Source organism: Molothrus ater, chromosome 7 (genome assembly GCF_012460135.2).
Source record: "Molothrus ater isolate BHLD 08-10-18 breed brown headed cowbird chromosome 7, BPBGC_Mater_1.1, whole genome shotgun sequence".
Classification (NCBI taxonomy): domain Eukaryota; kingdom Metazoa; phylum Chordata; class Aves; order Passeriformes; family Icteridae; genus Molothrus; species Molothrus ater.
In genome coordinates, this window is record NC_050484.2 from 31,702,197 (window position 1) to 31,729,394 (window position 27,198).

General features: G+C 41.8%; 2 protein-coding genes across 4 annotated transcripts in view; one reads left to right on the plus strand and one right to left on the minus strand.

The window, feature by feature from the left end:
- The first annotated feature begins 1,685 nt into the window (after positions 1–1,685).
- RAB3GAP1 (RAB3 GTPase activating protein catalytic subunit 1) lies at positions 1,686–23,260 on the plus strand. 3 transcript variants are annotated; one of them, XM_036386410.2, is made up of 25 exons: positions 1,686–1,773; positions 1,878–1,933; positions 2,755–2,830; positions 4,067–4,199; positions 4,435–4,513; positions 5,158–5,277; positions 5,858–6,023; positions 6,121–6,220; positions 8,509–8,590; positions 9,063–9,131; positions 9,713–9,786; positions 10,540–10,632; positions 12,050–12,219; positions 12,537–12,635; positions 12,956–13,128; positions 14,092–14,146; positions 14,434–14,787; positions 15,860–15,997; positions 17,218–17,445; positions 17,894–17,990; positions 18,080–18,183; positions 18,293–18,408; positions 19,307–19,409; positions 20,888–20,908; positions 22,193–23,260. In XM_036386410.2, exons 1-25 carry the CDS (start codon positions 1,756–1,758, stop codon positions 22,424–22,426), a joined length of 2,958 nt encoding a protein of 985 aa, XP_036242303.1. In that variant the 5' UTR covers positions 1,686–1,755; the 3' UTR covers positions 22,427–23,260. The 3 variants fall into 3 exon arrangements, with proteins under 3 accessions (XP_036242303.1, XP_054371326.1, XP_036242304.1); XM_036386411.2 differs by lacking the exon at positions 20,888–20,908 and having other exon boundaries at positions 1,688–1,773; XM_054515351.1 differs by lacking the exons at positions 18,293–18,408; positions 19,307–19,409; positions 20,888–20,908; positions 22,193–23,260 and having other exon boundaries at positions 17,894–17,977; positions 18,080–18,166.
- An 807-nt stretch (positions 23,261–24,067) lies between these two features.
- ZRANB3 (zinc finger RANBP2-type containing 3) overlaps positions 24,068–27,198 on the minus strand; it is a 40,388-nt gene continuing 37,257 nt past the window's right edge. Inside the window, 4 exon segments of the mRNA XM_036386409.2 lie at positions 24,068–24,902; positions 25,223–25,354; positions 25,710–26,097; positions 26,894–27,025. Coding sequence (XP_036242302.1) covers positions 24,804–24,902; positions 25,223–25,354; positions 25,710–26,097; positions 26,894–27,025 — 751 coding nt within the window. The 3' untranslated portion in view covers positions 24,068–24,803.

A 27,198-nucleotide genomic window follows, 5' to 3' on the forward strand; every position in this document is an offset into this window, starting at 1 on the left:
TTGCAATGTTCTTTTCCTATGACTAATCAGCAGTAACTGTGGGAAAGGAGCTGGCTGTCACCCTCCTGGTCAGCACAGCTGTGTGTGGGTAATGCTGACCCTGACACAGTCACCACTGCTCTTGCCTGTGTTGAGAGTGCTGGGAGCTGCTTCATAGTTCTAAAAACACCAACCCTCTTTTCCAAGATTAAATTCCAACTCTAACAATGCCATAAGAGGACAGTGGCCTAAACAACACAGAACAAACTAAAAGTGCAGACTGGTAAAGAAGAAACATGAGAGGGTTGAGTCAAAGGATTGGGAATTTTGAAATTCTAGAAGGCTAATCCTTAAAAGAAAATTAATCCCAGTTAATAGTTTTGATGGATTTGGGAGTCTTCCTGAAAAACATAGTGAACTTCAGTTTTTCAAGTGATAAGAATACAAATGAAAGACAGTGAAATTAGCTATAGAGGTAGCTAGAGAAGCCAGCGCTCTTGATGTCTCATGCTAAAGGCCAGATAGTCCCTGACAATGTTCATCCTATTATGTTTGCCTGTTAAGAGTCAGATAGTGGACTTCCTAAAAACGTCCCATTTTTTTTCGATACACAAAAAACCCCCTTCAAAATAATAACAGAATGTTCTGTAAAAAGGCAGAACCTTACAAATCTTACCTGGTTCTTCAGCAGCGAAAACTGAAAGAGGTGCAGCAACCCAAAGGGAAATCAGAGCATTTTCAGCTCGCAGCTGCCTTCCCTCGCTGGCCAGCGAGGAATTCGACAGCAATGGCACAGACTTTGGTTTTATTTTCGGCTGTTTCCTGAGTGCGGAGCAGGCAGGAGCCATTCCCGAGGCAGCTCCTCGGCAGGCACTCCGGCTGCTGAGTTTACACCGCGTCGCCCAGGTAACCCCCTCAGGCCGGGGGAATGTGGCTGGCAGGAGTTTAATTCAAAGAGCAGCAGTGACCGATGAAAACAAACACAGCCCAGCTGAACGGCAGCGCTTCAGGCTCCCATCACAAGTTCTCTCAGCACACAAAGCAAAGCCTTTTTCTATCTTATGTTTACCTCCGTTTATGCTTTTAGTACCTGGTATGTTTCCACGTCATTTTTACCTCGCACTCAGTCCCCTCAGGAGTATTTGTAATGTCCTTTCTAGCCGCAGATTTTAAGGGTATTTCCTCTCTTTTTAAAGTAACAGACTGTGCTAAGAGGCAAGACAAAATACAAGAGGTATAGTGGGCTCAAGCTCAGTTAAAAGTGTGTTTAAGGGAGCTGCTTTGCTGCATGCCAGAAGGATTTCGCCGCTCTCCAGGCGACACAAGCGACAGGGAAGGCTTTGGATTAGGCGGGGACAGGGACACCAGTTCTGGGGGACACCTCAGCCCCCTCAGGCTGGCTGACAAGGGCTGTGTTACTCGTACATCTGAGGGAGCCCTTCTCGACTCTCGCTGACGGAGAATCTGTGGGAGCCGTCCCCGCTTTAGCTTCGCGCCGGTGCGAAGCGACTGCGCCCGCGGGCGTCCCGTGAGGGGCTGCAGCCGGCCGGGAAAGAGAGACACGGCTTGGGGAGCCTGGGGAGACACGAACCGGGCTGTGCGGGAGCCCCACGGCGACAAGAAAGAGAGCCCAAGAGAAACACTGTGAGGGGAAACTGAACTGCGAATGAGCCCGGGAGCGCCGGGATGTGAGGGAGGTGCGGGCTTTGAGGAGGTGCCGCCCTCCGCCACGTTCCCGGCAGCCTCCGCCGCTGGGGGGGGCGGCAGCGGCGCAAGATGGCGGCGGACAGCGAAGTGAGTGCGTGTCCCGCTCCTCCCGCCCGCTCCCTGTCCCCCGACTGTCCCTCTGCCTCCCCCTGCTCTCTCCGCTCACCGCCTCTCTCGCTCTCTCCCCGCAGCCCGAGTCGGAGGTGTTCGAGATCACGGACTTCACCACCGCCTCCGAGTGGGAGAGGTAGGAGCTGCTCGCCCCTCACTCGGCGCGAAGTGCCCGGGGTCTCCGCCGAGCGCGGCCCGGCCGCTGCTGCCGGGGCAGCCGCTCCCCCCGGCCGGGAGCTCCCGGAGCCCTTCCCGGAGCTTTTGCCCGGCTGTTCCGCCTTAGGCTCAGGCCGCGGCCGAGGAACGGGTTAAGAGGCTCTAGTCGAGCTGGTTCTGAACTTAAGGTCCGGTTTAATACCTGTTTGCAAGGGATTAGAATATACACTCAGAAGGCTTATGTGTTTTCTAAGTAGCTGTCTGATTGTTAAGACAGTCATCTCATAGCTGAAGCCTTTAAAAGTTAGCAGAACAATGTACGATGAATTTAAGGCGAAGAACGCTCTTGTACTTTGAATGTATTATTTTTTTAAATGCTTTTTCCAGCAATGATAACGTTTATGACAGGAGACAAGAGATTTCAAGTGCTGCACTTTAAATCTGAATTTAGTGATAATTTTGTCTTAAATGATTATCTATCTGTTAACAATGAAATAGGAGTTATGTGCTACAGCTGTTATGTGCTGCAGTACCAGAAAAAGAAAAGGTGAGATTCTTAAAGCAGTCAAAAGATGCTCACAGCTAAAAGTAACTGTTATGTGAAATTTAAGCATAGGAAGACTGTTTAGTGTACAAGGAAACAGTTTTTCTGGCTTTACTGTGATACTTGTAGTGTTTGTTTGTTCTTTGGGCTTTTCTAAGGAATACCATAGCAGAACAACACTGTCTGCTTTGAGGTGGCTGTATTATAATACAGGTTTAGTGTTCAGCAAATATTAATGCCTTTTTCCCTCCTAATAGATTTATTTCAAAAATAGAAGAAGTACTGAATGACTGGAAACTTATTGGGATTTCTTCAGGCAAACCTCTAGAGAAGGTCAGTTACTGCTTCTGAATTTTCCTGTCGAATTTGAATTGCTAATTAGTAATACAATAATGTACACATGTATTTCATCTATTGCTGTTTTTGTAGGTGTGGCAGATAATAACTTTATTAGGGAATTTCACTTGTAGAAGTGTCAATTTGACAAACAATTACTGTAAATTCATTGGTGGGTCATCTGCCAAACAGGCTGTTTCCCTGACAAAGATGGATCTTCCTGTAGTGCTTAGAGATTTTTTTAAAATTCGAAGTTTGAATCTGGAAAAATGCTTGAAGCTGCTCTAAATACCCAAGGAATCTTTTTGTCCTGCCTTGTGCCTTTGTCACACCTCATATATTTATGGCTGAGGTTTGCACAGTGCTACTTGTGACTCAGTGTGTTTCATAGATGGGAGAGATTTTTTCAGAGTCTAATTAGAGCCTTTGTGATGCTTTCTCAGTCCTGTGAAATGCAGAGGAAATTGCTGAGCTCTTCTGCATAGTAATGCAGATAAACTCAGCTGGTTTGTGTGGAATGGCTGCTGTGTTTCCAGGGGAATCTCGTTGCTTTTCATTCTAGTCAGGTACAGAGTATTTGGAATAAAACTTATGTCATCTAATAAATTGCACTTTAGCTGTCCCTGTATTCCTACATGTCTTCTTTTCTAGACCAGAGCTCTTTTCCTAACACCCTGTAAGATCTAAGGATTGTCCAAGTTGCTTTTAGTAGGAGCAGTAGTGCTGATTTTTTAAACATTCCCATGCTGTATTTTGTTTAAAATTAATTATTCTTACACAAGTTTTGTAAGTTGTAGGTAAAAACAATCACTTGTTGGTGAAGGTAAATATCAAGGTAATATTTGCAGAGAACAGTTTAGATATAGATGAAATCCCTGGTGGGAAACTTCTGTCTCTGGGCAAAGCTGAGGCTGTAACAGATGTACAGTTGCATATGGGAGGATGCAAATCTTTATTGCCATATAGTTCTGAAGACTGCAAGATGATATCTGATTTTTGGAATGAACATGATTATTGGCAACATGGATTTTAGCAGCCAGTTACCATTATAATGAAGAGCTTTGGGAACTGCTTATTGAAATGAAATCATGCCAAGCCATTAGGCTGTAGAAGAGTGTGAATAAACATTATTGATCATATAGGCAATATTTGAAAGACTAATTTAAAGACTTTTAAAGACTAATAAATGTTAACCTAAATTTATGAGATAATATCTTCTTTTTTTATATGCAGGGTATATTTACCACAGGAACATGGGAAGAGAAATCAGATGAAATCTCATTTGCAGACTTCAAATTCTCAGTTACCCATCATTATCTTGTACAAGAACCCAGTGACAAAGATGGGAAAGAAGAACTGGGAGAAGGTATCTGATGGTTCCCTTCCATAGTTGTAAGGATAATGCCAGAAGACAGTGTCAGAATGTGGAGTCCACAGTGTGCTGATTTGTGTCTGTGTGGGATTTTCTGAGGTCTGATGAGTGTGATCTGACATTTCTGCTTTTAGTTTGCTTTGCATTCACGCAGTGCTAATACAAGGCAATTGTAAGTGAGCTGGATGGATGTGATGATACATTGATCATGTATCAATTTTTCTCACAGATGCCCTTCCTCTGCCAATGCAGGACTTGCTGTGCATGAACAATGACTTTCCTCCTCGAGCCCACTGTCTGGTGAGATGGTATGTGTGCTGCCTCTCATCTCTACTGCAAATGAGCATAGCAGCTGGAAAATCTGGCACAATCAGTTGAAGCTTAAGTAAAATGATTCTTTAGACTAGACACAAGACAAAAGTGCAAAAAAAGCCTGCTGTAGTGGGCGTATCTTTGGTTTTTTTTCCCCCCAAATATTTGTCTCAATTTCATATATTAACCAGGCTTTTATATATGTAATATTTAGGTACATTCTTAAAAAGGAAATCTGCACCACCTTAACAAACAACAATTATATTCTTAGTAATGCAAATCTTGAGCACATAATAGGATTTGTTCTGGAGAGATTGGTTTTATGTATAAACACTTTCAGTCATTATGAACATAAACTGGAAAACCTCAGGACTGCTAGAGCTGGAAGTGCTCCCAGTCAGACACATTACAGTGATGGAATGCTGTTACACTCAGGTGGTTTGTGAGTTCAGGATCTGCAGCACCCCATACCCACTCAGTTCTTGACCTCTCTAAAAATAAAGAGGTACTTGCATCATGAACAGATTTCACAGTCTGTTGGTGACGATTAGGTTCTCCAGGTCACAGTTTTTTTTAAGATTTGTGTTTCAGCTGGCTTGCCAGGGACTAGAAAAGTGCTTTTTTCTCTTTGTCTCTCAAGGTACGGCTTACGTGAGTTTGTGGTTATTGCTCCGGCTGCGAATAACGATGCTGTTATTAGTGAATCCAAGTGCAACCTCTTGCTGAGTTCCATTTCCATTGCACTGGGCAACACTGGCTGGTAGGTGAAAGCATAAACCTTTTTACATGTCCAGGTAAAACTCCAGCATACTGCATTGGTGAGGAAAAATGTATTAAATTGTTAGCAAAATACGTTCAGGGGTTTTTGTTAATTTGTGTAATATTGTTAGAGAAGGATTTTAAAAATCCCCATGTGTAAAGATTGAATCAAGGTTTTGTTTATTTTCATTATTCTTTAAAAACCTTAGGGCTGTTAAAAGCTACTAGAAGTTGTAGGAATAATATGTAATTTATAAAACATCGCTTTAGCAAGGGGATTTCTTCCCTATGTGTAGTAACAGTAACTTCCTGATCTTCCTCAAAAATTATATAGGCTGAAAATGAGGTAAGTGAAGTCATGAAGTGGGCTGTGGTTATGGCATGGGAATTTGTTGGGCATTCTGTTTAATGACATTAACAGTGATTTTCTGTGATTCCTGTGAAGTGTTTCAAAGTGTGTTGGTCTAAGAGAAAATATAAAGGATGAAATGATGTTGAAATGATGCTAGGATATTCAGCTGGTTTCAGAGACTGCAAGGCAGCAGGACCCTTGAATGATGTGCAGTATTCCTGTTGTGCAGTCAGGTGCCCCTGTTCGTGCAGATCCATCACAAGTGGCGCCGGATGTACGTGGGGGAGTGCCAGGGCCCGGGCGTGCGCACGGACTTTGAGATGGTTCATCTGCGCAAGGTGCCCAGCCAGTACACCCACCTGTCAGGGCTGCTGGACATCTTCAAAACCAAGATTGTAAGTATAAACTGATGTTATGTATCATGTATGTTCAACCCCTAGAGTGTTTGAGAGGATACTCTTTACATTGGATTTGTTCTCTGGTATTTTGAAGGGCTGCCCTTTAACACCTCTGCCTCCAGTTAGCATGGCTATTCGCCTTACCTTTGTGCTCCAGGACTGGCAGCAGTACTTCTGGCCACAGCAGCCACCAGGTAGGAGACTTGTGTCCTCAGAATAACTCATTTTCAGACAGCCAAACAATGCTAAAGAAAATATTTGTGTATCTTGCCAGAAGAATTCTAGCATTTTCTGCTTTGCTAGGAAAGGCTTCACTCCAGTCCCACCCTGTATGATAAGCCAGCCAGCTTAAAGCTGCTCTCAGGTTGTAGCTTATGGCTGAGACAGATGTTTTGGGTAGGGCTGTGCCTGGAAATGTGGATTAGTCAGCATTTAGAAATACAATGATGTTTCTAAAATAGTGGTATCTATGGGGAATGAAAAGAGTGACTGAATCTGTGAAGAATTCTGCCCTGGATTTCTTAGGTAAATGTTTAGATTCATATTTTAGAAGATGCTAATACCTTGTGGGAGTTTTTGTCAATTGTTTCCATAAAGTACCTTACTTTGGTATTTCACTAAGTGTATTAACAGTGGGAAAAGCAGAAAATACTGTATGGACCTCACTTGAGGCAAAGGTTTGGATTTTTATTATTGTTGACACAATACTAAGTTTAATGCAGGAGGAATTTCTGAACAAGCCTTTTGTTATAGTAGCCTTGCATGAAGGGGAGAAATAATGTATAGTCTTAAATTTAAAGTATATAAAGCAGACTTGATAAATTTATGCCATAGTGATGCTGTTTAGGAAAAACAGAGGTAGTTACTTGTTTGGTAGTCTCAAAATGATCTCTTTTATTCTTGGTGGTGGTGCTGTCTTCCTTGAGTATCAAGGATTTGGTTTTAACAGAAATATTTCTATATAGTTAGTAGCAGAAAATAAATTATAAACTTTTCAAAGGTAAACAAACCCATAGGAAAAAGGTAGATATTAGTTCCTCCTTAAGTGATGTGGTGTTTTAGGTACAAGGTGATGGAACAGTTAAAATGCCCCAGTTCTTTCCTTGGCTTGGTAGCAATTTTACATAACAAGCTTGAGGTATTTAGGGTACATTTGGAGAGACAGAACTCATGTGGCCTTGGTTTTCTAATCGTTTGGCTTTCCTTTGCTTAAAAAAGTACAGTAATCAAAATCCTATGTTTTGAGGAACTGTGCAGTGAGATTGATTCTGTGCTCTGTAGCTGAGGAATGTATGTTGAACATGTTTAAAAGAGTCCTGCTTATTAGAGAGAAAATCAGTGCTGTTTTAAGTGATAGTTCCTCTTTGGTTAACCAAGTTTACCTAAAGAACTTGGGAAATGAATTCCACAGATTTTATATTTTTATTGTTTCTGCAGACAAAATCTATTTTCTGTAGTCTCTCTGCCTTGCTGTAGTTATTCACTAAGTGAGGATCTCAGGTTTGTCATGGATGAGTTGTATCACTCTGATCATATTTCTTGATTGGAGCAGTTTGATAACTTCCACTCCTTTAGCAGCAGAGTTGTGGTTAAGGGTGTCAAAGTGTCTTGCAGAAACTGGAGATGGACAGCATCAGTTTTACTGCTCTTGCTACATGCAGTTGTGGTTTTATGTTCACTGGGAAGGATTATATACCATCACTCAATTAGCTCTTCTCAAATAAAACCAAAGAATTTCAATGTCTTTTATCTCCTCTGCAGAAGAAATTATGTAATTAGGTTATCCAGATACTTCATCTGCTAATCCCTCACTTGTTTTGTTTGTAAAGAGTTTGCCAGATGCAGTTAAAATTGCAGATCAGATGCTGTAACAGCATTATTATAATGGCATTACAATACATTATTATTATTATTGCCCACTTTAATTTTTGTTCAGTGGAGGCTGTCTGGTTTTGATTTATATATTTGAAGGCTATACCATGGTAAGTGCCTGAGGTTGCTGGGGGGCATCTCTGAGTACCTGGGACTACAGGGATCCCCCAGATTATTTGATTAAGTCCTCTTTTGATAAAATTGTCAACTTTTAAAAGTAGTTGTTTTTTCACTCTGCAGAGTTGCTCTCCCAGTCTTCCTTCTCTGCTTGGAACTGATTTCCTGCCCAAGCATTTTTATGGCACTTTTGTGTCTGTTCTTGTGCCAACATTGAATCTTTAGGGCTGTCTTTATATCTATCATCACTGTCTGTATGAAGGGAATAACCTCCCCTCAACAGGAATGACAAGAATTGTATCTGTCCCTTTGAATGTCCTGTTTCAGTTTCTGTTGGAAGCAATTACTTTGACTGTGTTAGGATTGTGTTCTCCTAGCTCAGTCACCTTCTCTGGTCATCCTGCAAGTTACAGTCTCTGCAGTGAAATAAGGTGATAAGCTGCTTCAAATGTTCCACAAATTCTTTATGGAAAATGTGTTGATTTTTCTCCAGATATAGATGCTCTAGTTGGGGGAGAAGTTGGAGGCCTGGAATTTGGGAAGTTACCATTTGGTGCCTGTGAAGATCCTATTAGGTAAGAGAAGAGTTCAGAAAACTGGTTTATAAATTTCTTAATGGAGGACTTAAAGGTGTGTTATTTCAAATCTTAGCTTTGCCAACCTGCCACTTAGCATGTCTAACAGATACTTAATTATTCAAGTGCATCAGAAACATCTGTGAAGGGTAATGGTTTAATAACAAATAAGGCCATTTGTAAAATTGTCTGATGATATTCAGATTCAATCTCATATGGGTTTTACAATAAACTTCTGCAGTACCCCATTTATCTCTGAAATTATTATCTTGAAATGTACCTCAAGATAAACCTTAAAAATTATGTACTTTTGTGCAAAGGTTGGACTTGCTCTCATGTATGCAGTGAGAAAAATTACTGGAGGACAAAGAGAGAATAAAATATGAGCTATCACAAATACCTTTCAGAACATTAACTGTGGTGAAGGGAAAACGTTCTGCTGCTTAAAGACTGAAATTTGGTTTTGTTTCAGTGAGCTGCATTTAGCTACAACATGGCCTCACCTTGCAGAAGGGATAATTGTTGACAACGATGTTTATTCGTAAGTATCTTGCCTGAGTTGCAAATGAGTGCTTTTTTGCTCACTGCTGCATCTTGGTGTCATCTCAAACACTGTGTGGCTTCACGTGTGGAAAAGAACCCGTTTTGAGGAATGCTAATGTCAGCTGATAGAACATCTCATTTGGGAAAACACCTTTTGAAATACATTTCTGTGAGAAAATATTATTGTGTTGTAATCTCAACAGAACACAAACCCCTGGTTTTGAGCATATTCTCATGTTAGACTTGAAAATTTTGTGTATCACATATTTCTTGGAAAAGATTATAGTAGAGCTTGAAAGGTAAAAACAATTCACTGCTTGATATCCCTCTCCCAAAAACTGTCATCCAGGTTTCTGCTAAAGAGGAAGAAGTGTTTCTTGTTCATGTCATGCACACACATGAGAATAGGGACTCTTGCTTGTCATGTTCTCCTATGTTACGTGGTGATCTCACATGACATTTATTGAGAGTTTGATACTCATCTTTCCAACACTTACAGTGGCATTTGGTTTTCTTTTTTCTTTTTTTCTTTTCTTTTTCTTCTTTTTTCTTTTTCTTTTTTAAATTTTTTCCCCTAAGTGACCTGGATCCACTTCAAGCACCCCAGTGGTCTGTGAGAGTTAGAAAAGCAGATAACCCTCAGTGTCTGTTGGGTAAGACATCAGAATTTCCTGTCTTCTCTTGCAGCTTTTAAACTAAAACTACCAAGTTATGAAGTTAGGGTTGAGTTGATTACCTGATGGCCTGTTTGCTCACTTCCCTCATTTTTTGGAGTGAATAGTATTTTGGGTTTCTTTTTCAAGAACACAAGCTTTGCACTGTACAAGCTCTGTACTTACATAAGTTCCTGTTGTAGTTTATTCTGTGTCTGTGTATGGTGAAATTCATTGCTATTCTTAGTTCACCAGATTCCAGAGAATAAGAATTTTCTCTGTGTTCTGTGAAAATTTAGATTTCCTAGAATCTTCCCATTTTATTAAGTGTGTTTTGCATGTATCCATCTCCTTAGTTGAACCAACCTTTCTGACAGGGAGGATTAATACTTCTGGAGAGCCTGTACTCCTCTGTCCGTCCTTGCCTTTAAGCTTGTGGGGAAAAGGGCTTCAAAACTTTCCAAGTTTTATCTTGTTTTGGGTGAATTAAACTGCAGGCAGAGCTGTACTCTGGAGAGATGGCCAAGAGCTGCCTGGGTGTGCATTTACCTAAGCTTTAATTATGTGGGTTTTGTGCTTCGGGTAATTTAATTATGTGGATTTTGTGCACAAGATATTTGTGCTTCAGAACAAATTATCAGATGTTCTTTGAGAAGAAAAGATAAAAATTACTGTCCTTGGGGCATAATTTAGTGTTGGCTCATTGCTCAGTGAGAATTTTGGCTGAGTTCAGGAGCTTTGTTCCTCTACCAGGGGACTTCCTTACTGAGTTCTTCAAGCTTTGTCGTCGGAAGGAGTCAACGGATGAGATACTTGGAAGGTCTGCATTTGATGAGGAAGGAAAAGGTAAAACTAAAATCCAGTTGATTTGTGTTACATGTATTTAATTGTTTTGTGCTAGTTTACCTTCCCTGTACCCTTATCTTGACTGGTATTTATAACTCTTACACATGCTCCTGGGAATTTTCTGGCCAGGGTTTCATGGTGAGATTTCTCATGAATTCTAGACAAGTTTAGCTCCCAGAGTCCCAGAGGGACAACTGCCTCTGTTAATGTTGTGTCTGTTTCTTTTTACAAGAATAGAAAAGCTTAAAATTTGACTAGAATGTACAAGAGTTGGTTATGGGACACATCAGATTTGTCTGTATAGTTTTATGTATTTTTGCTTTTTCCACTTCTTTCTCCTTTTTGTTATACTCTGTAGTACATGTCAACAGCCAGTTTAAAGAGTCTTTCATCTGTTTGAAAGGCTTTGCTCTCATGCTCTCCATTTTAATGATTTTTGAGGAAAAAAAGAAAATTAAAACTTCCCAAATTATCTGACCAGCATTCAGGCTTTGTCCCAACTATATATATACTGCCATCTTTTTGATGTCTCTGTCCCTCTCTTTGGCTTTTCTTGATGTATGTTGTGAAAATTCCCTTTCTTCCTGCTGCTTGTCACCTGTTCTTCCCTCTGTATGGAAGGTCTGTATCAATGTATTTTCCTTGGTTATACTTGACCTTAGTTTTGAAGAAGGAGCTTGCTAGTGAGCTTAAAAAGGTGTTAGACTGAGGAGGGTGTGTATAACTCACAGTGCTTGGCATACAGTTCCTTTAGCCCTTCTTAGCGCTGGGCTTGCCAAGATGGGCTTTTTCAGGCTGCTCCTAATTATTCACTTAAATTTGTCAGCTCTCCTTATAACAATATTAATTCAGTTTATTGTAAGAGACATTCTAGAGTTTACCAACAGTAGGTCTGAAAAAAACCCGTCTTTTGATTTGAGAAGTTTACCTGAGGACTCTAAAACAGAGTCGTGCTTACAGTACATGAGGCCAGTGATTAATACAGGATTTATTTAATATTTATCTAAAGCTTTAGCATATGCTGGAGCAGTCTTTGTTACCTGCAGTGTGTTTCTTGGTCTGTATAAACAAGGTTTAAATACTGAGTCTTCAGCAAGCTTTTGGGATACTCTGTTGGTAACTCTGCAATAGCAGTGCTGCTACAGCAGGCACTACCTGCAGCCAGCTCAGTCTAGACTTCATCTGGTGAATTAAGTCAAGGACAGTTTGTGACTCATTTGTGACCTCCTTCTGCTGCCTGTATTAGCTAAGAACAGTGAATGTCAGGCCAGGAACCTGGCAGCAGAGGTTCACAAGGAGCTAAATATTAATACAAGATAAACAGGCTGATTAAGACAGGTGAACTCTTGAAGAGACATGTTCTAGTGCTTGGGGGTTTATTTTATTTTGTTCTAATTGTTTTTATTTTATTTGCTAGAGGTTGCTGATATCACCCATGCGCTGTCAAAGCTCACGGAGCCAGCACCAGTCCCAATCCCCAAATTATCAGTCACAAATATGGTTCACAGTGCCAAGAAGAAGATCCGCAAGCACAGAGGTGTGGATGAGTCTCCTCTGAACAATGATGTGCTCAACACCATTCTCCTGGTGAGTGAGCTGTCCCTGCACATGGATTCAGAGAGCACATGCACTTCATACACTGATGCATTTGCTTTAGAGCCTGTGGCAGATTTAAAGATATCTGATGTCAGTTCCAGTGCTCGAATTGCATTTATCAGCTTCTGGGAACAGCCCAAGTTATTACAAGTCTGTGTACTATAAGTGGGCTAAAACTGATCTCTGAACTCTGCTAGCAATTTTAATTATAGGGATTGCTGTTGTGAAGCCAGCAGTAACTTTATAGAGAAAGTGGAAAAGGCAGGAAAACCATACTGATAGAAGGTTTGATTTTTTTTTTCTTCGAGTTCTTATTTCCTGATGCTGCTGACAAACTTGCAGATGTATTTGAAAACAGAGCCAGCACTTCAGCAGGAAACAATCCTCCTCCAGAGAATGAAGATTATGTAAGTTTTGTTGAGTGACACAAGAGAGAAGGCAATTTTGAGTGTGTATTTATATAGACTTTGCTGTGCTTGCTCTATATCTTGTAATACTTAGCTTTTGAAAAGATGAATTTACCTTTGTGGAATCTCTGGGTAGAAATAGTGATGATTTCTGTTTCCTTGGAATTCCTTTTTTCTTCCAAATACTGTAGTTTTTGGTATCTTCTAAGCTTTAAATGTTGCTTAGCCACTTACACTTACAAATAGGAAAGAGCTCACATGGTTTTGGAAAACAATGGCATTGTTTCTGTATTTCTTGCTTTCTTTTATTTCTTCCCTAGAATCTCTTCAGTCAGTTTAAGTCTGCTCCATCTGACAGTCTGACATACAAATTAGCTTTGTGTCTTTGTATGATAAACTTCTACCACGGAGGAGTCAAAGGAGTGGCACATCTTTGGCAAGAGTTTGTGCTGGAAATGCGTTACAGATGGGAGAACAACTACCTTATTCCAGGGTGAGACTTGCTGTTGCTCCTTGGTCATAGAAAATGTTCTTTGTTCCAGGAGCGGAGTGGGGTCACTGTGACTTCGAAACACACAGTTTTGGGGTTTTTTTAATTGCAAATGCTATCTCTGTTTTTATTACCCTACTTCCTTAATGAAAGAAAGGGCAAGGAGTAAGGACAAGCATCTGTGCCCTCCTTTGAAAACTTCCAGATGCCTGGGGAAGCTTGACTTAGACTTTCATTCCACTGTGTGAGTGAGGATGGGGAAAAAAACTTACTGTGGTAATGACTTAGACATTCACTCCACTGTGTGAATGAGGGTGGGGAAAAAAACTTACTATGGTGTAGTTTCACCTCTCTTCTAAAGGAGCTGTTCCAAGGCCCTGCTGGTGCAATGGCCTTTTCAGGTATTCCAGCCCTTCCAGGTTCTGTCTGCTGCAGCAGAACTTGGGACAGACCAAACCAGGGGCTCTCTCAAGATGAGGTAGAGCAATAACATACCCTGCTTTTAGGGTTCTGGTGTTTTGGTTGGGATTTGGGGTTTTTTGTTGATGTGACAGACTGGCTATTTAATCACTAGTTTGTACTTTGAAATGGTTACACTAGCTGATAAAATAGAAGCTGAAATGTATAGCAATGACTCAGTTTTAAAAGTACAGTCAAAGATGCTTAATTCCTGTTTGAAAGCAGTTACCTTTTCAACTTCCAATTGGAAAACTGACCAGGAATGCAGGGTGTTTCACACTAGTGTGAGTGATCTCTGAGCTCCTGGAATGACCTCTGGGAAATGCATGTAATTTAAATTCTGGGTTTGGCTGTTGAGATAATAGAAGAGCTGTGTAGTTGAAATGGTGGGGGTGGGTTCAATATGGGTATTTGTCCCTCTTCTAGATTTTGTGTGATTTAAGACCACATATGTGTGAAAGATTCAACTTTATAATTGATAATGGTTACACTTCTACCTTTTGTTAGATTAGCTAATGGCGCTCCAGATCTGAGATGTTGTTTACTGCACCAGAAACTTCAGGTAAATATCCCAAATTTAAGAATTATTTTTCTCCTAGACTGTTAAAATTTAGCAATGATTAGCTAAATACGTTGTTTTGTAGATTTAGTTGTGCTTGTGTTTTTTGGGCATAGAATTGATTTCTTGAGAAAAATTTTGTTACAGCAACAAGTTCAGTGGAATTGTTATCTCTTAGAATTGTAAGACCTTTTCAGTGGCTCTACAGGTGTTTCTGTATGATTGTCTCCATAAGGGAAATAATTGCTGAACAATCTTTTTTTTGTTGTTCCTTGAACTTGTTAAATTAGATGCTAAATTGTTGCATTGAAAGGAAGAAAGCAAGAGATGAGGGGAAAAGGGGCAGCATGTCTGATCGTTCACCTGGTGGTGCTTCTGGTGATGGTGCCAAAGGAGGAGACCACTCTGGAGATAACCCTGATAAGGAAAAAGAATTTGGCAAGTCTTGGGAATCGTGGAGTGACAGTGAAGAGGAGTTTTTTGAATGTCTCAGTGACACAGAAGATCTTAAAGGAAATGGACAGGAAAATGGCAAGAAAGGAGCAAAAGAGTCTGTAAACTTAAAACCAGAAGGTCGTTTGCACCCACACGGAAAACTGATGCTGCTGCATCCAGGAGAGCCTCTCTACGTTCCCATAACACAGGTGAGGGAGCAGGAGCTGAGAACACACAGAACGTGCCTCACCTGGGATTGTGAAACTGCAACAGTTTGCAGGTTACAGCCTTGTCTGTTGTTAAAATTGCTGGGTGTTTTTGACCTAATACCTTGTTTTTAATCTTTAAAACTGAATGAGGCTGCTAATCTCACACGTTCCTTGTTTTATTTGAGAGTGAGTGTCTGTACCAAATTTCACTCCAACAATATATTTAAACAAGTATTAAAATTCCTTGCCTACCTTAAATATGGGGTTCTTTTTATTTCCAGTTCTTGAGGCATCTTCCATCCCCTCCTTACTTTCTTTTCTATAAAATAGCAGCTGCTGTGGTCCTTGCACCACGGAGATTTCTGCCTGACTTTGCACAGTACTGGATCAGCTTTGCTGCTCTATTTGTTTTTCTCATAATTTCTCTCTCACATCTAAAAGGCCATAGTCATTTGGTTTGGTGCCATTCTCTACAGCAGGTTTATTATCAAACAACTAGAAATGTTACCTGACATCAACAAGCTTTCTTGCAGAGTGACCAGGGATGAAATAGGAAGTGCTGCTGTCACAGAAAGTAGTTTGAAATCAGCCATGCATGAAGAATACAGTGGTTTTCATTCTCCTGGGAGAAGTTACTTCTAATTAGTGTTGCTTTGCTTGGGTAAAATGTATGAGCAGAGAGTAGTCAGGCAAAATGTTCTCAATTAATTATGTGCTGACAGTATCGACAGCAAAAATTCTGCATTGCTTTGGGTAGATTTTCATCATCTCAGCAAAATTGAACCAGTCAAACATTTCCAGGATTTCATTAGGATTTTGGCATTTTAGCAATATATCCTTATATTGTTACCTTATTTCCAGGTAATTCTCTGTGTAGTTTCTTTGTTGGTGTCCTCTTCAGGTGCACAACTTGAGGCTGAACTGTTTAGGCAGTGGAAAGTTGCGATCATTTCCTCTGAGTACAAAGGAGGCAGAATGAACTAGGGCTGAGAAGGAGCTTCTTGCTTCTCCTCCCTTGCCCTTACCGTCTCCAGGAGGGGCTGTCAGTAACCCAGAGTGTTTCCTGCCACAGGAGCCAGCCCCCATGACCGAGGACCTGCTGGAGGAGCAGTCGGAGGTGCTGGCCAAGCTGGGCACGTCGGCGGAGGGCGCTCACCTGCGGGCGCGCATGCAGAGCGCCTGCCTGCTCTCCGACATGGAGTCCTTCAAGGTAGCGCTGCTGTGCCATCCACTGCTTGCTTCTTCAGTCAGCTGTCCCTCCTGAGTGTGTTGGACAGGTCTGAAGGTTTCTACGGGCTTTTTTCTCCACAAAACTGTTCCCAGTTAGTTTCAAGTTGAAAATAGAAACCTATTGGGAAAACTCTTGGCACATTTCAAAATCTATGAGGATGTGATCTGTTACACTGTAACGTCCCTGTAAATTTATGAAATGTCTGTGGGAAGGGAAGAAGCACATCAAGCATACAATTGATCAGTTGTGAATTAAAACAGACATTGATCAGGTTGGGACTGGACTAACTGTGGTTTTGGGTTTCATTTCCTGTCTGAGCTCTGCAGAGGGAGCTAAGAGCACATCCACTGCTGTCATCACAGGAGCTCAACACTAAAAAGATTGGAGATTTTGTAATGAAATAGCCATATATATCTTTTTAATTATTGCAGTCTTTATGGTAAAAGGATATTATCTGCTGTACAGTTCGAGTATTTATAGTATAACAGTAATCACTTTATTAACAGGGACTCATGGCATATTAAATATATATGGTGTAAGTAATCTAAAATCTCAAAAGTAGAGAACTATAATTGGAAGCACAAGTATACACTTCATAGGTACATCAAATAGAAAACTGGGATTCCTTTTATGTTCTGGACCTATAGATGTAGTTAATTGTGGTCATATTGCATCTATGAAAAATGAAGTTTTCTTTGTTTGGGGAAGATACTTCTTTAAAGTTCCTTTTCAAAAGAAGAAGAGTGTTGTCATTGGAATGTTAAAAGATGGAAAGTCAGTGCTGAAAGCATACTTAGGCAGCCCACTGATTCTTTTAGTCTTTAATGGGATAAGCTTAGTGAAAATTCCTATTTATTGCATGTAGCAGGTGCCAGGTAGAATCTTAACAGTATATATAATTTTGAGCTTGCCTGAAATAACTGATAAATGTAATGAATGTACATATAGTAGGTGATGAGAAGATGATTTTCTTTAGTTGTTGTTGCTGCTGATGGGGGTTTTACCCCTTGCCATTGTCTTGGTTTATGATTTATTCCCTCTATCCTGCTGTACAGTTTGTTGGCTGTGGACAAAAGAATTTCCTGAGTTTTGTCTTTACTCTGTGCTCTACCCACTAAACCATATTTCCCTCCTACTCAGGCTGTTGTGTTTTTATAGGATTTTTCAGGAACAAATTTTCTGTCCTCTCTTCCCTGCAGGCAGCTAACCCTGGCTGTTGTCTGGAGGACTTTGTGAGGTGGTACTCACCCCGGGACTACATCGAGGAGGAAGTGATCGATGAGAAGGGGAATAAAGTCATCAGGGGCGAGCTGAGTGCCCGGATGAAGATCCCCAGCAACATGTGGGTGGAGGCCTGGGAGACAGCAAAGCCAGTCCCAGCACGGAGGCAGAAGAGGCTTTTTGATGACACCAGGGAGGCTGAGAAGGTGAAAGCTCTGGGGCTGGTGCCAGTCTGGGCTGTGATGCTCCCTGCAGCCCTTCCCTCCCTCCCTGCAGCGTTTAAACACTGACAGGCCCTTGCACTGTGTCCTCGGAGTTACTGAAGTGTTTAGTGCATGGCTTAGGGTTGATTGGAAGTTCCTGCTGCTGTACAGGAGAGTGTTTGACATATCTAAAAGTATGCAATGTTACTTAGGTATTTTTTTAAATTATTAGTAAATAAACCAGATTTTTAACTGCATATACATTAGGAACATTTTAGTTTCCTAATGCAGTTATTTTTAGTTTCATTCCAGCCTGTTGGGCAGATTCATGTAAAACTGCCTCTCAGGTCTTACAGTGGTGTTCCATTCTTGTGAATTCATCTTTCCAAAGTAGCCTTATCTATGGGAAGTAGTTTTGATCACTAAAATATTGAATTTTCTAATGTTGCAGGTACTTCATTACCTTGCAGTTCAGAAACCAGCTGACCTTGCAAGGCATCTCCTGCCTTGCATCATCCATGCAGCTGTACTCAAGGTAAAGGAGGAAGGTAAATAATGTTTAATAAATTATTAAGATATTTAAGGGGGAACAGTGATGCAGTCAATAATTACAACTTTGTTTCTTTCCTTATAATAGAAACAGTAGAAGATATATCTTCAGTTAAGAAGATTATTAAGCAGATAATATCCCATTCCAGCAAAGTGCTACGGTTTCCCAGTCCAGAGGACAAGAAGTTGGAAGTAAGGCTTTTGTACTGGCTGGGGCTGAAAACCTGATTGACTTTTGCACTGTTCATGGCAATGTTAAAAAAACATCTTTTTAATTTTCCCTTTTATTAAACTCTTGCAGGAAATCATTGCTCAGATTATGAGTGTGGAAGCCATCATTGCTAGGGCAAGGTCTCTCAAAGCAAAATTTGGGGTAGAGAAATGTGAAAATGAAGAGGAGAAAGAAGATCTACAAAGGTGACTTGGTTTTTTTTTTTCGAATTCTTATTTTTCACTGTGTTGTTTTGTTTTTCCTCTGATGCTCTTGTTTGTACTTAGGACAATGGTGACAATAAAGAAATACTTAGGAATCATATTTGGGTATCCCTGTCACTAGACTGTCTAGAGATGATGTGTGTGGGTACCTCAGTGCTCCTCCAATTAAGCATCTCTTTGATCCAGGTTTTTTTAATAGGATTTGGTTTTATCTTGACAGTACTGGGGACTAACTATTTTTGTATATATAAAAGGTATATTTGATGACTCTATTATCATACCTAAAATTAGGACTAGAAATTTAGTATTTTTTATAAATATTATAGAATGAAAGAGCCTCTTCCACAGTTGTTTTCTTATTCTTGTCTCCCTGTTGATGTGAAACATCACTGAGCAGCTCTGAATGGGAAGTGACAAGGAATGTTCCCTTGCATCACTACCTGCTGTCAGGTTATTTACTTGCTGCTCAAGATGAGTAATGTTATAAAACCCAAGTTAACTTCTTGCTGCTGTGCTGGGAGGGAGAGGTGACATTTGTGCAGTATGTGTTGGGAGTTCAGAGATGTGGTGTCTGACCCAAGCAATGTCTGTGTGCTAAAGAAAATTGTGAATACTTCTGCATGGCCAACACCATGGAGGCTTTCCTGTTGATTTTATACATCTGCTTCATGACCCCGGGTTTCATTCTTAAGTAACTGAGAGGAGAATTTTTTCCTTAAACTTTTAGAATAGAGAAGCAAGAGAATCTGCCAGTTCTCACCCTGAGCAAATGATGCTTGGTGAAAGCCTTGGCACAGGAAACAGCTCATTTAGGTCAGCACACTGGATCTGGCCAAAGATTAACCATCCCTTTTTCCTTTTCAATCATTTGTTCCATCAGATTTGTAAACAGTCTCCTGGAGCAGCCAGAAGTGTCAGTGGTTGGTGCAGGAAGAGGACCTGCTGGCAGCATCATTCACAAGCTGTTTGTGAATGCTCAGAGGGTAAGAGAGAGCTCTGGCTTGTGCTGCAGCCACTCCTGATTTAACCAGAATGAGCCAATGAGTTACCATATGGTGCCAGTGTATTTTGTCTGCATTTCTGCATGTATTGTCATATGTGTGCTTGAGGTGTTTTCTGTGATGTTCAACATGATTTTGGCAGTAACAGAGCCTTGCAGGACCAAAGAAGAGTGAGTGAGCTGGGATGTTAAACAGTTGAAGCCAGCTGGGTAGATAGAGGTGTCAGTAATGCTTTATGTACTGCAAATAGTAAGGTCAGTAATGCTATTAAAGCAAGACAAATTTCTGCCTTATCACAGCAAGGTCAAGTGTTGATTGTTTCACAGAGCAATGTAGAGAAACTGGTCATAATATTAAATATTTTAGAAGCAGTAACTTCTAAACTGAGGCTTATGCTTGGAATACTTGAGATTTTTTCTGTGGAAACCAGCATGCTTAGGAAGTTTCAGTTCTTTTTCAGTTTCTGCATTCAGTTTACCTATTGCCAGTGTTGCATCTGTTTTCTGGAGACCCTTCCCTTGCTGATACTGATATAAATGTTGCCTTTTTCTCTTAAGCAGTCTTTGGAATAATTAAGTCTGAAAGTATTGATTTCCAAACCTCATGGACTGCAGTCAGCCTTCAGTTTCTATCAGAATTACACCTGTTAATAGCATCAGATTTTCTAACTCATATTTCACTACAGTGGTAATAACAAGGTAGCAGCCTGAAATCCCATTTGGAAATAATTGCTGGAAAAATGTTGTGATTGGGTGTTAAACACTTTAAAGGGATCCATGCTTTTGTAATAATCTGTATTTTGCAATTCGGCATAAAAAGGACCATTCTGAAAACAGACCACGGTTATTCTGAGGAATGAAAATCAGGACACTTCTTTTATTATTCCAGTGTCTAGGGAAATTGTGTTTGCAAACTGAACCTGCTAACCAGCCACCCTTACCCTTTAAAGCCCAAGATCTGTGCCCTCTAAGTGATGCACACATATGCACGTGCCTCTTTAAAGAGAGTGGGTTTTCAAATCTTACTAAGTACCCTTAGGATGTGCACAAATTTCTAGGGTTTTATTCTGAAAGGCCACTAACTAAAGCAGGGTTACAGGTATTTCCCACTAGCAACTGGTCAGTGTTAATTAAGGTTTCTTAGTGGGACAGGAACCAACTTGCTACAAACCCCACTTTGTGTTGAACCTGCCACGAGTTATTTCAGTAGAGAGCTGTTTGGTAAATAGAAGTGAAATGAGTTCCCTGTTCATTACCTTTTGAACCTGGACTCCTCTCTGAGCTGTGTATAATGTGTTCTGTTCTTGAGTTTTCTCAGGAAAATTCTGATAGCCAGTGCATGTTCTTGGAGTGCATGATGTCTCTTAAACCTACAGTCTCCTCCTAACCTCTTGTAAGTCACCTCTGACTTGCCTTTGTTTCTGTCTTTCATCACTGGTTCTTTTCTCATCCCTTTCCAAGCTGACTGAATCTTCTGATGAGGTAACCAACTTTGTCCCTCCTTTCCCTCTCATCTTCTCTGCATAGAGCTGAACCTTCTGGTGGATATAGTGCAGCAGCCAGATTTAGTTTGTACTGGTGTTCACACGTTGAGCATAAAAGTAACTTTGTGTTTCCAGAATGGTTTTTCTGTATTCACACTTTATTTTCAGAGCCAAATAATGCATAGTGAAAAGAGAGAGAAATGTTTAAAAAAAAAAGTCTTTCAAAAAGCCAAACCAAACAAAAACCTTTATTCAAGTGAGTATTGGTGTTTTCTGATGCTGAAATATGTGGCCATGCCTTTATATTCTTTGTTGTCATCACTGTTTGTTTGTTGATGTTTTGGGGGGAGGTGGTGATGAACAGTAAGCTGGATGCTGCATTCCCAACACTAGTGCTTCCTGAAGGTGTGGAACTTTCTGGAACTTTCCCAATAGAGATTTGGGAAAGAAGCAGGGTAACTGTGTGAAGTGTAGCACAGGGACGATCCTCTCTGTTGGTTTCCTTGAGCTGTTCTTGTGGGAACACGTGGCACTTGTCCCTGGTGGGTTCTGTGGCACAGCCTGCAGGGCTGGGTCCCTCTACTTCTGGGAGCAGAGGGGCAGCAGCAAGGGACTACAGGGGCAGCCAGTGGCTTCTGCCACACCTCAGGGATGGTGCCAGTTTGGAGTTGTACATGCTTGGATTAGGAAGGACCCTATTAGGGTATTGGTGGGGTTGTGTGTATCCATAGGTATATGTAATCAGGGAATGTTTAGTGGGCATGCCAGCCCTTCTTTTAGTACCCAAGTGTCAGTGTTGCTACTGCCTGGCTCTGAGAGAACGAGCTCCTTCTCCAATTGTGATTGTGCAGCAGAGGGATTTCAGCAAGGCTCTCTGGCCATGAAAAGCCCATCCTGCAGTAGTGTTGGAGTGTGAAAGGCAGGTGGCCTGTCAGGACTGCAGTACTGGCACTGATGATTTTGAAGTGGAGGCTGCCTTGGCCTCCTGTAGCTGCAGGGAGCCGAGGAGAGCACCCTGTCTGAGGAGGGGCCATTTCCTCCAGTCACAACCCTTGCTTCACACTGCCACATCAGAACTTCAGCTGGGCAGAGCTTCACCATCCACACGAGGGTTCTTCCATCTGGTTACGTTCGCTTTATTTCCTAGCATCCCATTAGCGCTTTGCTGTGTGTACACATAAAGCCTCTAGCCGTGTTCCCCATTTCTAGTGTTCCTCTGAGAGCAGCTTTGTGAATCCCGGTGTCAGGCAGCAGGCTGCCCTGTCCCTGTGCTCTGTCGCAGGTGCCCGCCGTGCCGCTGGAGGAGGAGCTGCGGCGCTCGGGCTCTCCGGAGGAGCGCAGGCAGGGGCTGCAGTCGGAGTTTCCCCCGCCCGCGGGCCGGGAGGTGATCCTGCGCGCCTCGGTGCCCCGGCCCGCCCCCTACTCCAAGGCGCTGCCGCAGCGCATGTACAGCGTGCTGACCCGCGAGGATTTCCGCCTGGCGGGGGCCTTCTCGGCCGACACCACCTTCTTCTGACACGGCCGCGGCCGGGGAGCTGCCGAGGGACCGCAGCGCTGCTTCCCAAGGACTTGGACTGGCCACTGCAACTCAGCTCCGAGGTTTGGAATGGCTCCAGGAGTGGTTTCAAACTCTCTGTCCCAAGGGAGCGTATTTTCCTTTCCTTGCATTAGCTTAATTACGGACCTGAATGGGCTGTGTGCAAATATTCATGTTGGAATTCATGCAGAATGTGCTGCTTTACACTTCAGGATCAGACTTTATCAAGTGACATTAGTCTACTTAAATTGATATATATAAAAACATTAGGTAATTTATATTTATTACTAATCATAATCACAGAGCCCAGTATTTTTTTGGTTAATCGCTGTTTCAAGTGCTTCTGAAATATTCTCATTTTTATTTAAAGTGTACAGTTCATTCTCTAGTTTGTGCTAAAGTCTCCTGGTTGTCCAGATCTCGTCACTTCTCCCAGACAGAACTACGTGGACAGTGAGTCTGACTGACAGCCTGCAGTGCATCACTGAGGGGTTGGGATCCTTTGTATCCTTCCCTTGGTGCAAGGGCCAAAGCTGGATGGAAATGACAGCCCAGAGGTGTCATTTCAGTTTCACTGTGAGCAACTCACTGGTGTTTAACCCAGGCTATTTGTCTGCACTCCCTGTCAGTCATCAATGGGACAGGAGGGGACAGCTCTGTCACCTCTGGCCCCTCACCCCACCTGTGCCAATGTTGCTCTACAGTGACCTTCATCTGTTTGAATGAGAATCAGCAGATCAGCATTACTCTACAAATGTACAAACAGCTACAGTATTGTGGACATTACTCAATAAATATGAACTGTGTGTTGGCTCTCAGTATTCCCATGCTTTTCCATGCCCTCCTTGCATGCTCTGATCCAGGAGGGACATTGTGACTACACTGAGTACAGAGAGTTGAGTTCTGCTGGTAGTAGCAGGATCCCAGGTGTTACCCTAAACCTTCTTTGAGGGGACAGGGATCAGTGTCTTTTTTCCTCACATAAAGTTCTATGAATTAGAAATACATTTTTCAGGATGAAGAAGAGTTAGCAAGGTAAAATCTTGCCACAGACCTTGTTTTCCAGGCTGTTTGTGTGTTTCCTCACACATCAGGGTAAGTATGATAAAGACCTGTAGCTGTTCTTTAACTGTGTGGCTTCTTTAAAATTAATTACACCAAACAATTCCTGATTTACCAGTAAGTAAAATTTCAGTTGCGCTTCTTCCCTAATACTTCTGGTGTCCTCCTCTATGAATATTACACTGCAGCGTGGCCTCTTGTAAAGGCTGCAGAAACTTGAAAGTCTCTCATACTTGGTTATCAGGCTATTCCTACCTGGTCATTTAAAGTGCTGGAGAGGTAATTCCTTTATCATACTGAGACACCACAAACATCATCAACACAGCTAAAGGCCTGTTAGTTTGACTGTAGAAAATACTGCACTCCTACCTTGTCTTAAACAGTCTTTGTCTCTGTTCAAGAGTTGTAACTTTAAAGATTTTTCTCAGAAGGATAACTCAGCTTATTTTAAGTAGCTGTAGTTGAAATTTCAGGCCTGCACTGTTTTGTGCAGAGCTCTGCTTTATGAGCTTACATCTCAGCATTTGAGGGGGGAGGAGAGACAGAGCACTAAAAAAATCATCAGGAAAAAGAACTGTGTTTATTTAAAGTAACCGTAAAGCACGCCAGGTAAGCAGTCCAAAATTACCAGTATCTCTGCAATCTCATTAAGGAGAATTTGACTGTAGCATTTCCCAGAAACGACCTTTGATGAGATAATTGCTAATATTAATGTTTCCTATCCTGAGTAACATTTCAATACAAGCTGGTTTAAATAAAACCAGAATTCAACTGACATCAATTCTAAATGCCAAAATCCTGTAAGTCAGGCCCATGCCAGGAGTTAGCCTTCTGTGGGTGAGCAGCACTAGAGGAAACAAATCACTTGTGCTAGTTTCTGTCATAATCACTGTATTTTATTCTGTGGTTTTGGTGTGTGAGTAACAAAAGGAATTAAAACTAAGACATCTTCTAGGTCCATGAAGTTCCCAATACAATTGAACCCTGTAATACCACCAGCAGGTTCAACAGAACTTCCTTAAATTCTTGCAGCCGTAACTACCCTGCAAGAGGAAACCATAATGCTTCAAAATAGCATTAAAGTTATACACAGAAATCTAGCTTTAAACCAGGGCCATTAAAAACCTGATGATCAAGTACTTTGGATGTTACAGATAATTTCTTTGGTTTAATTCCTTACTGTCTTCTGTCTACCAACAGCATGATACCAGCAATTTCTGTTAAATCAGTGCAAGAGGAAAACACTAACTATATTGGTTTCACTGTTACAATGTACCTGAATGTACTGTGCATTTTACTTCTTCACCAAAAATTTGGTGATATCACAGGCATACTTTGTAGCTAAAGACTTTCTCTTCAGCTGGCTCCTTTCCTTGGCCTGTTTTGCAGTTCTCTGCAAAAGAGAGAGACAGGTTCAGTGAGTATTGATACTTGGAAACATGTCCAACAGAAAGCATTAGCTCACAGTTAAATTCCAGTCTTTATCTTTGCAGTAGACAGCATGATGAAATGCAAATGTTTATTATTTTTTCCCCAAATCCAGAGGAAACTGTCACGCTGTAATAGTTTAATGCTGCATTTCCACCTTGGCTGTATGGGAGGGAGAGGCTGTGAGCACTGGGGTTCTGGAGCAGGGCTGAGGAGGAGCCTAAGTGCAGTTTCCCCCTGCTGTTCCCTGTGAGAGGGCCAGCATTCGTGGCTCCACACACTGACCTCTCTGTGGCAGGCTGTGCACAGGGTCTGAAGGTTCTCCAGGGAGCACTGTCCTCCTCCGCTGTACACGGGCTGGATGTGATCCACCTGCCAGAACTGCCCCTCCACCGGGCTCCTGATCATCTCATTCAGCTGCAGCACAAAAGGACAGGCCAGGGCTGAGACACTCCTCAGCTACATGGCTATCCTACTGTAGGAACAAAGAAATTCTGGGAAATAGTTAGCTACAGTTTTCATAAATAGGATAAAGGATAAAGAAACTGGCTGTACGTGCACCTCCCTACAGAATCAGAGCTCTGCTGCCTTTTAGAGATGTTAGAAGACAACAGGATTTAGTTAATTTAATTGTTTTTAAGGACTTGATTTTCTTGTTCTGTTGTTGGTGCTAGGTTACCTTTCTATCTTAAATCTGTAAGAACATTTTTGGCTGTCTCTGAACTCTCTATACACAGACCAGCTGTTCCTGCTGAAACCCCAGAACCATCACCTGCCCAAGGGGAAGGTGAGACATCCACGAGCTCTCCAGAAGCTGCTTCCTCTGGCTCCTGGGTGCATCCCTGACGCTGAGGAAAAGCTCCTGGGCGTTGTTGTGGCAGGCCTGGCACACGCCGTGCTCGATCTGGAACACCTGGGAGCGCAGGTAGCCCTGGCTGGAGCGGATGGAGAAGTCCTCCTGGCAGGCGTGGCAGCAGAAGCGCGTGTCCCAGGCCGGGCAGCCGGGCGGGGGCTGAGCTGTTGGCTGCTGGCAGCTCAGACACAGCGGGGTCCCCTGCTTGTCCAGGGCCTGCAGATACCCTCGGGACAGGCAGGAGCCCCTGGCGTCAGTCTGCCCTGGAGGAAGGGCTGAGGGATCATTCCCAGTTTCTGGAAGTAATCTGATGGCAGAGAACAAAGTACAGTTCTGCATAAGTGATGTATTCAGCAGCGAGTTCATGGGGGGTTTATGCACTGTGTATTTCAATTAGATACCTTTTATGTTCTGAAAAATCATTTTAGCTGAAATAAGACCCTGCTCAGATTGATACCTGCACAGTGCAAATCCTTTACTTGGTTTATGTTTCCATTTAAACAGAATTTGGCAATATAACAAGGCAGGTTTTTCTCCTGCACATCTTACTACACCCAATTATTAGCTGAAATAATGCTGTATTTATAAAAGACATGGTGATTTCTATCAGGCATGTACACATACAAACACATTTCTCTTTACAATCTCCATGGCCGCCTATGAATTTCCTACTCAAAACTAAGTAGGACACACGGTGCTTGTTTAAGGAAATTTTTTAAAAGGGCAATTCCCATTTGGAATTTTCACTTCTTTGTTACCATTTTTTTTTAATTCTGAGGCAAAATAGGAGCAAATTTGGTGTCCTCAATTTGATGTTGACCTCACAGGAGGGCTGAACTAACATTCTTTTCTCTAACTAACTGAATCACGTAACTATTCTCTTGTTTTATGTTAGTCAGACTCAGTTAATTAGCAGCTCTGTCAGCAGACAACAGATGAAATCTAAATTGTTAAAAGAATAAAACAGAGCTCATTAGCACTACAGCAAGTTTCTTATCTAACTACTGTACTTCAGCAAAGCAGACACTCATTGCAAATAATTTTACTACCATTAAAAAATGTGGCAAAAGAACTTCATCATGCTATTGCATTAATAAACCTACTTTGTGGATGGTTTAGGAGAAGCACCTTTGTCCAGAGCAGTCCCCATTTCTTTGGAGATGAGGCGAACGCTGCCCCCGCTGCTGCTGGCCTTGGAGAGCGAGGCTGCTGCCACATCCTCCCTGGTCACATACCTGAGAGAGTGACAAATCCTGTCAGCACAGGGAGCAATGTCCCTTGAGGAACAGCACTCTGGGCTGCAGCAACATTGGTACAGCACATTCTCTTCAAACATTCCTCATTTTCTGGATGAGAAATGAAGAAAGTTTGGCAAAACGTGCTTTATATACTTCCATATTAAATATCT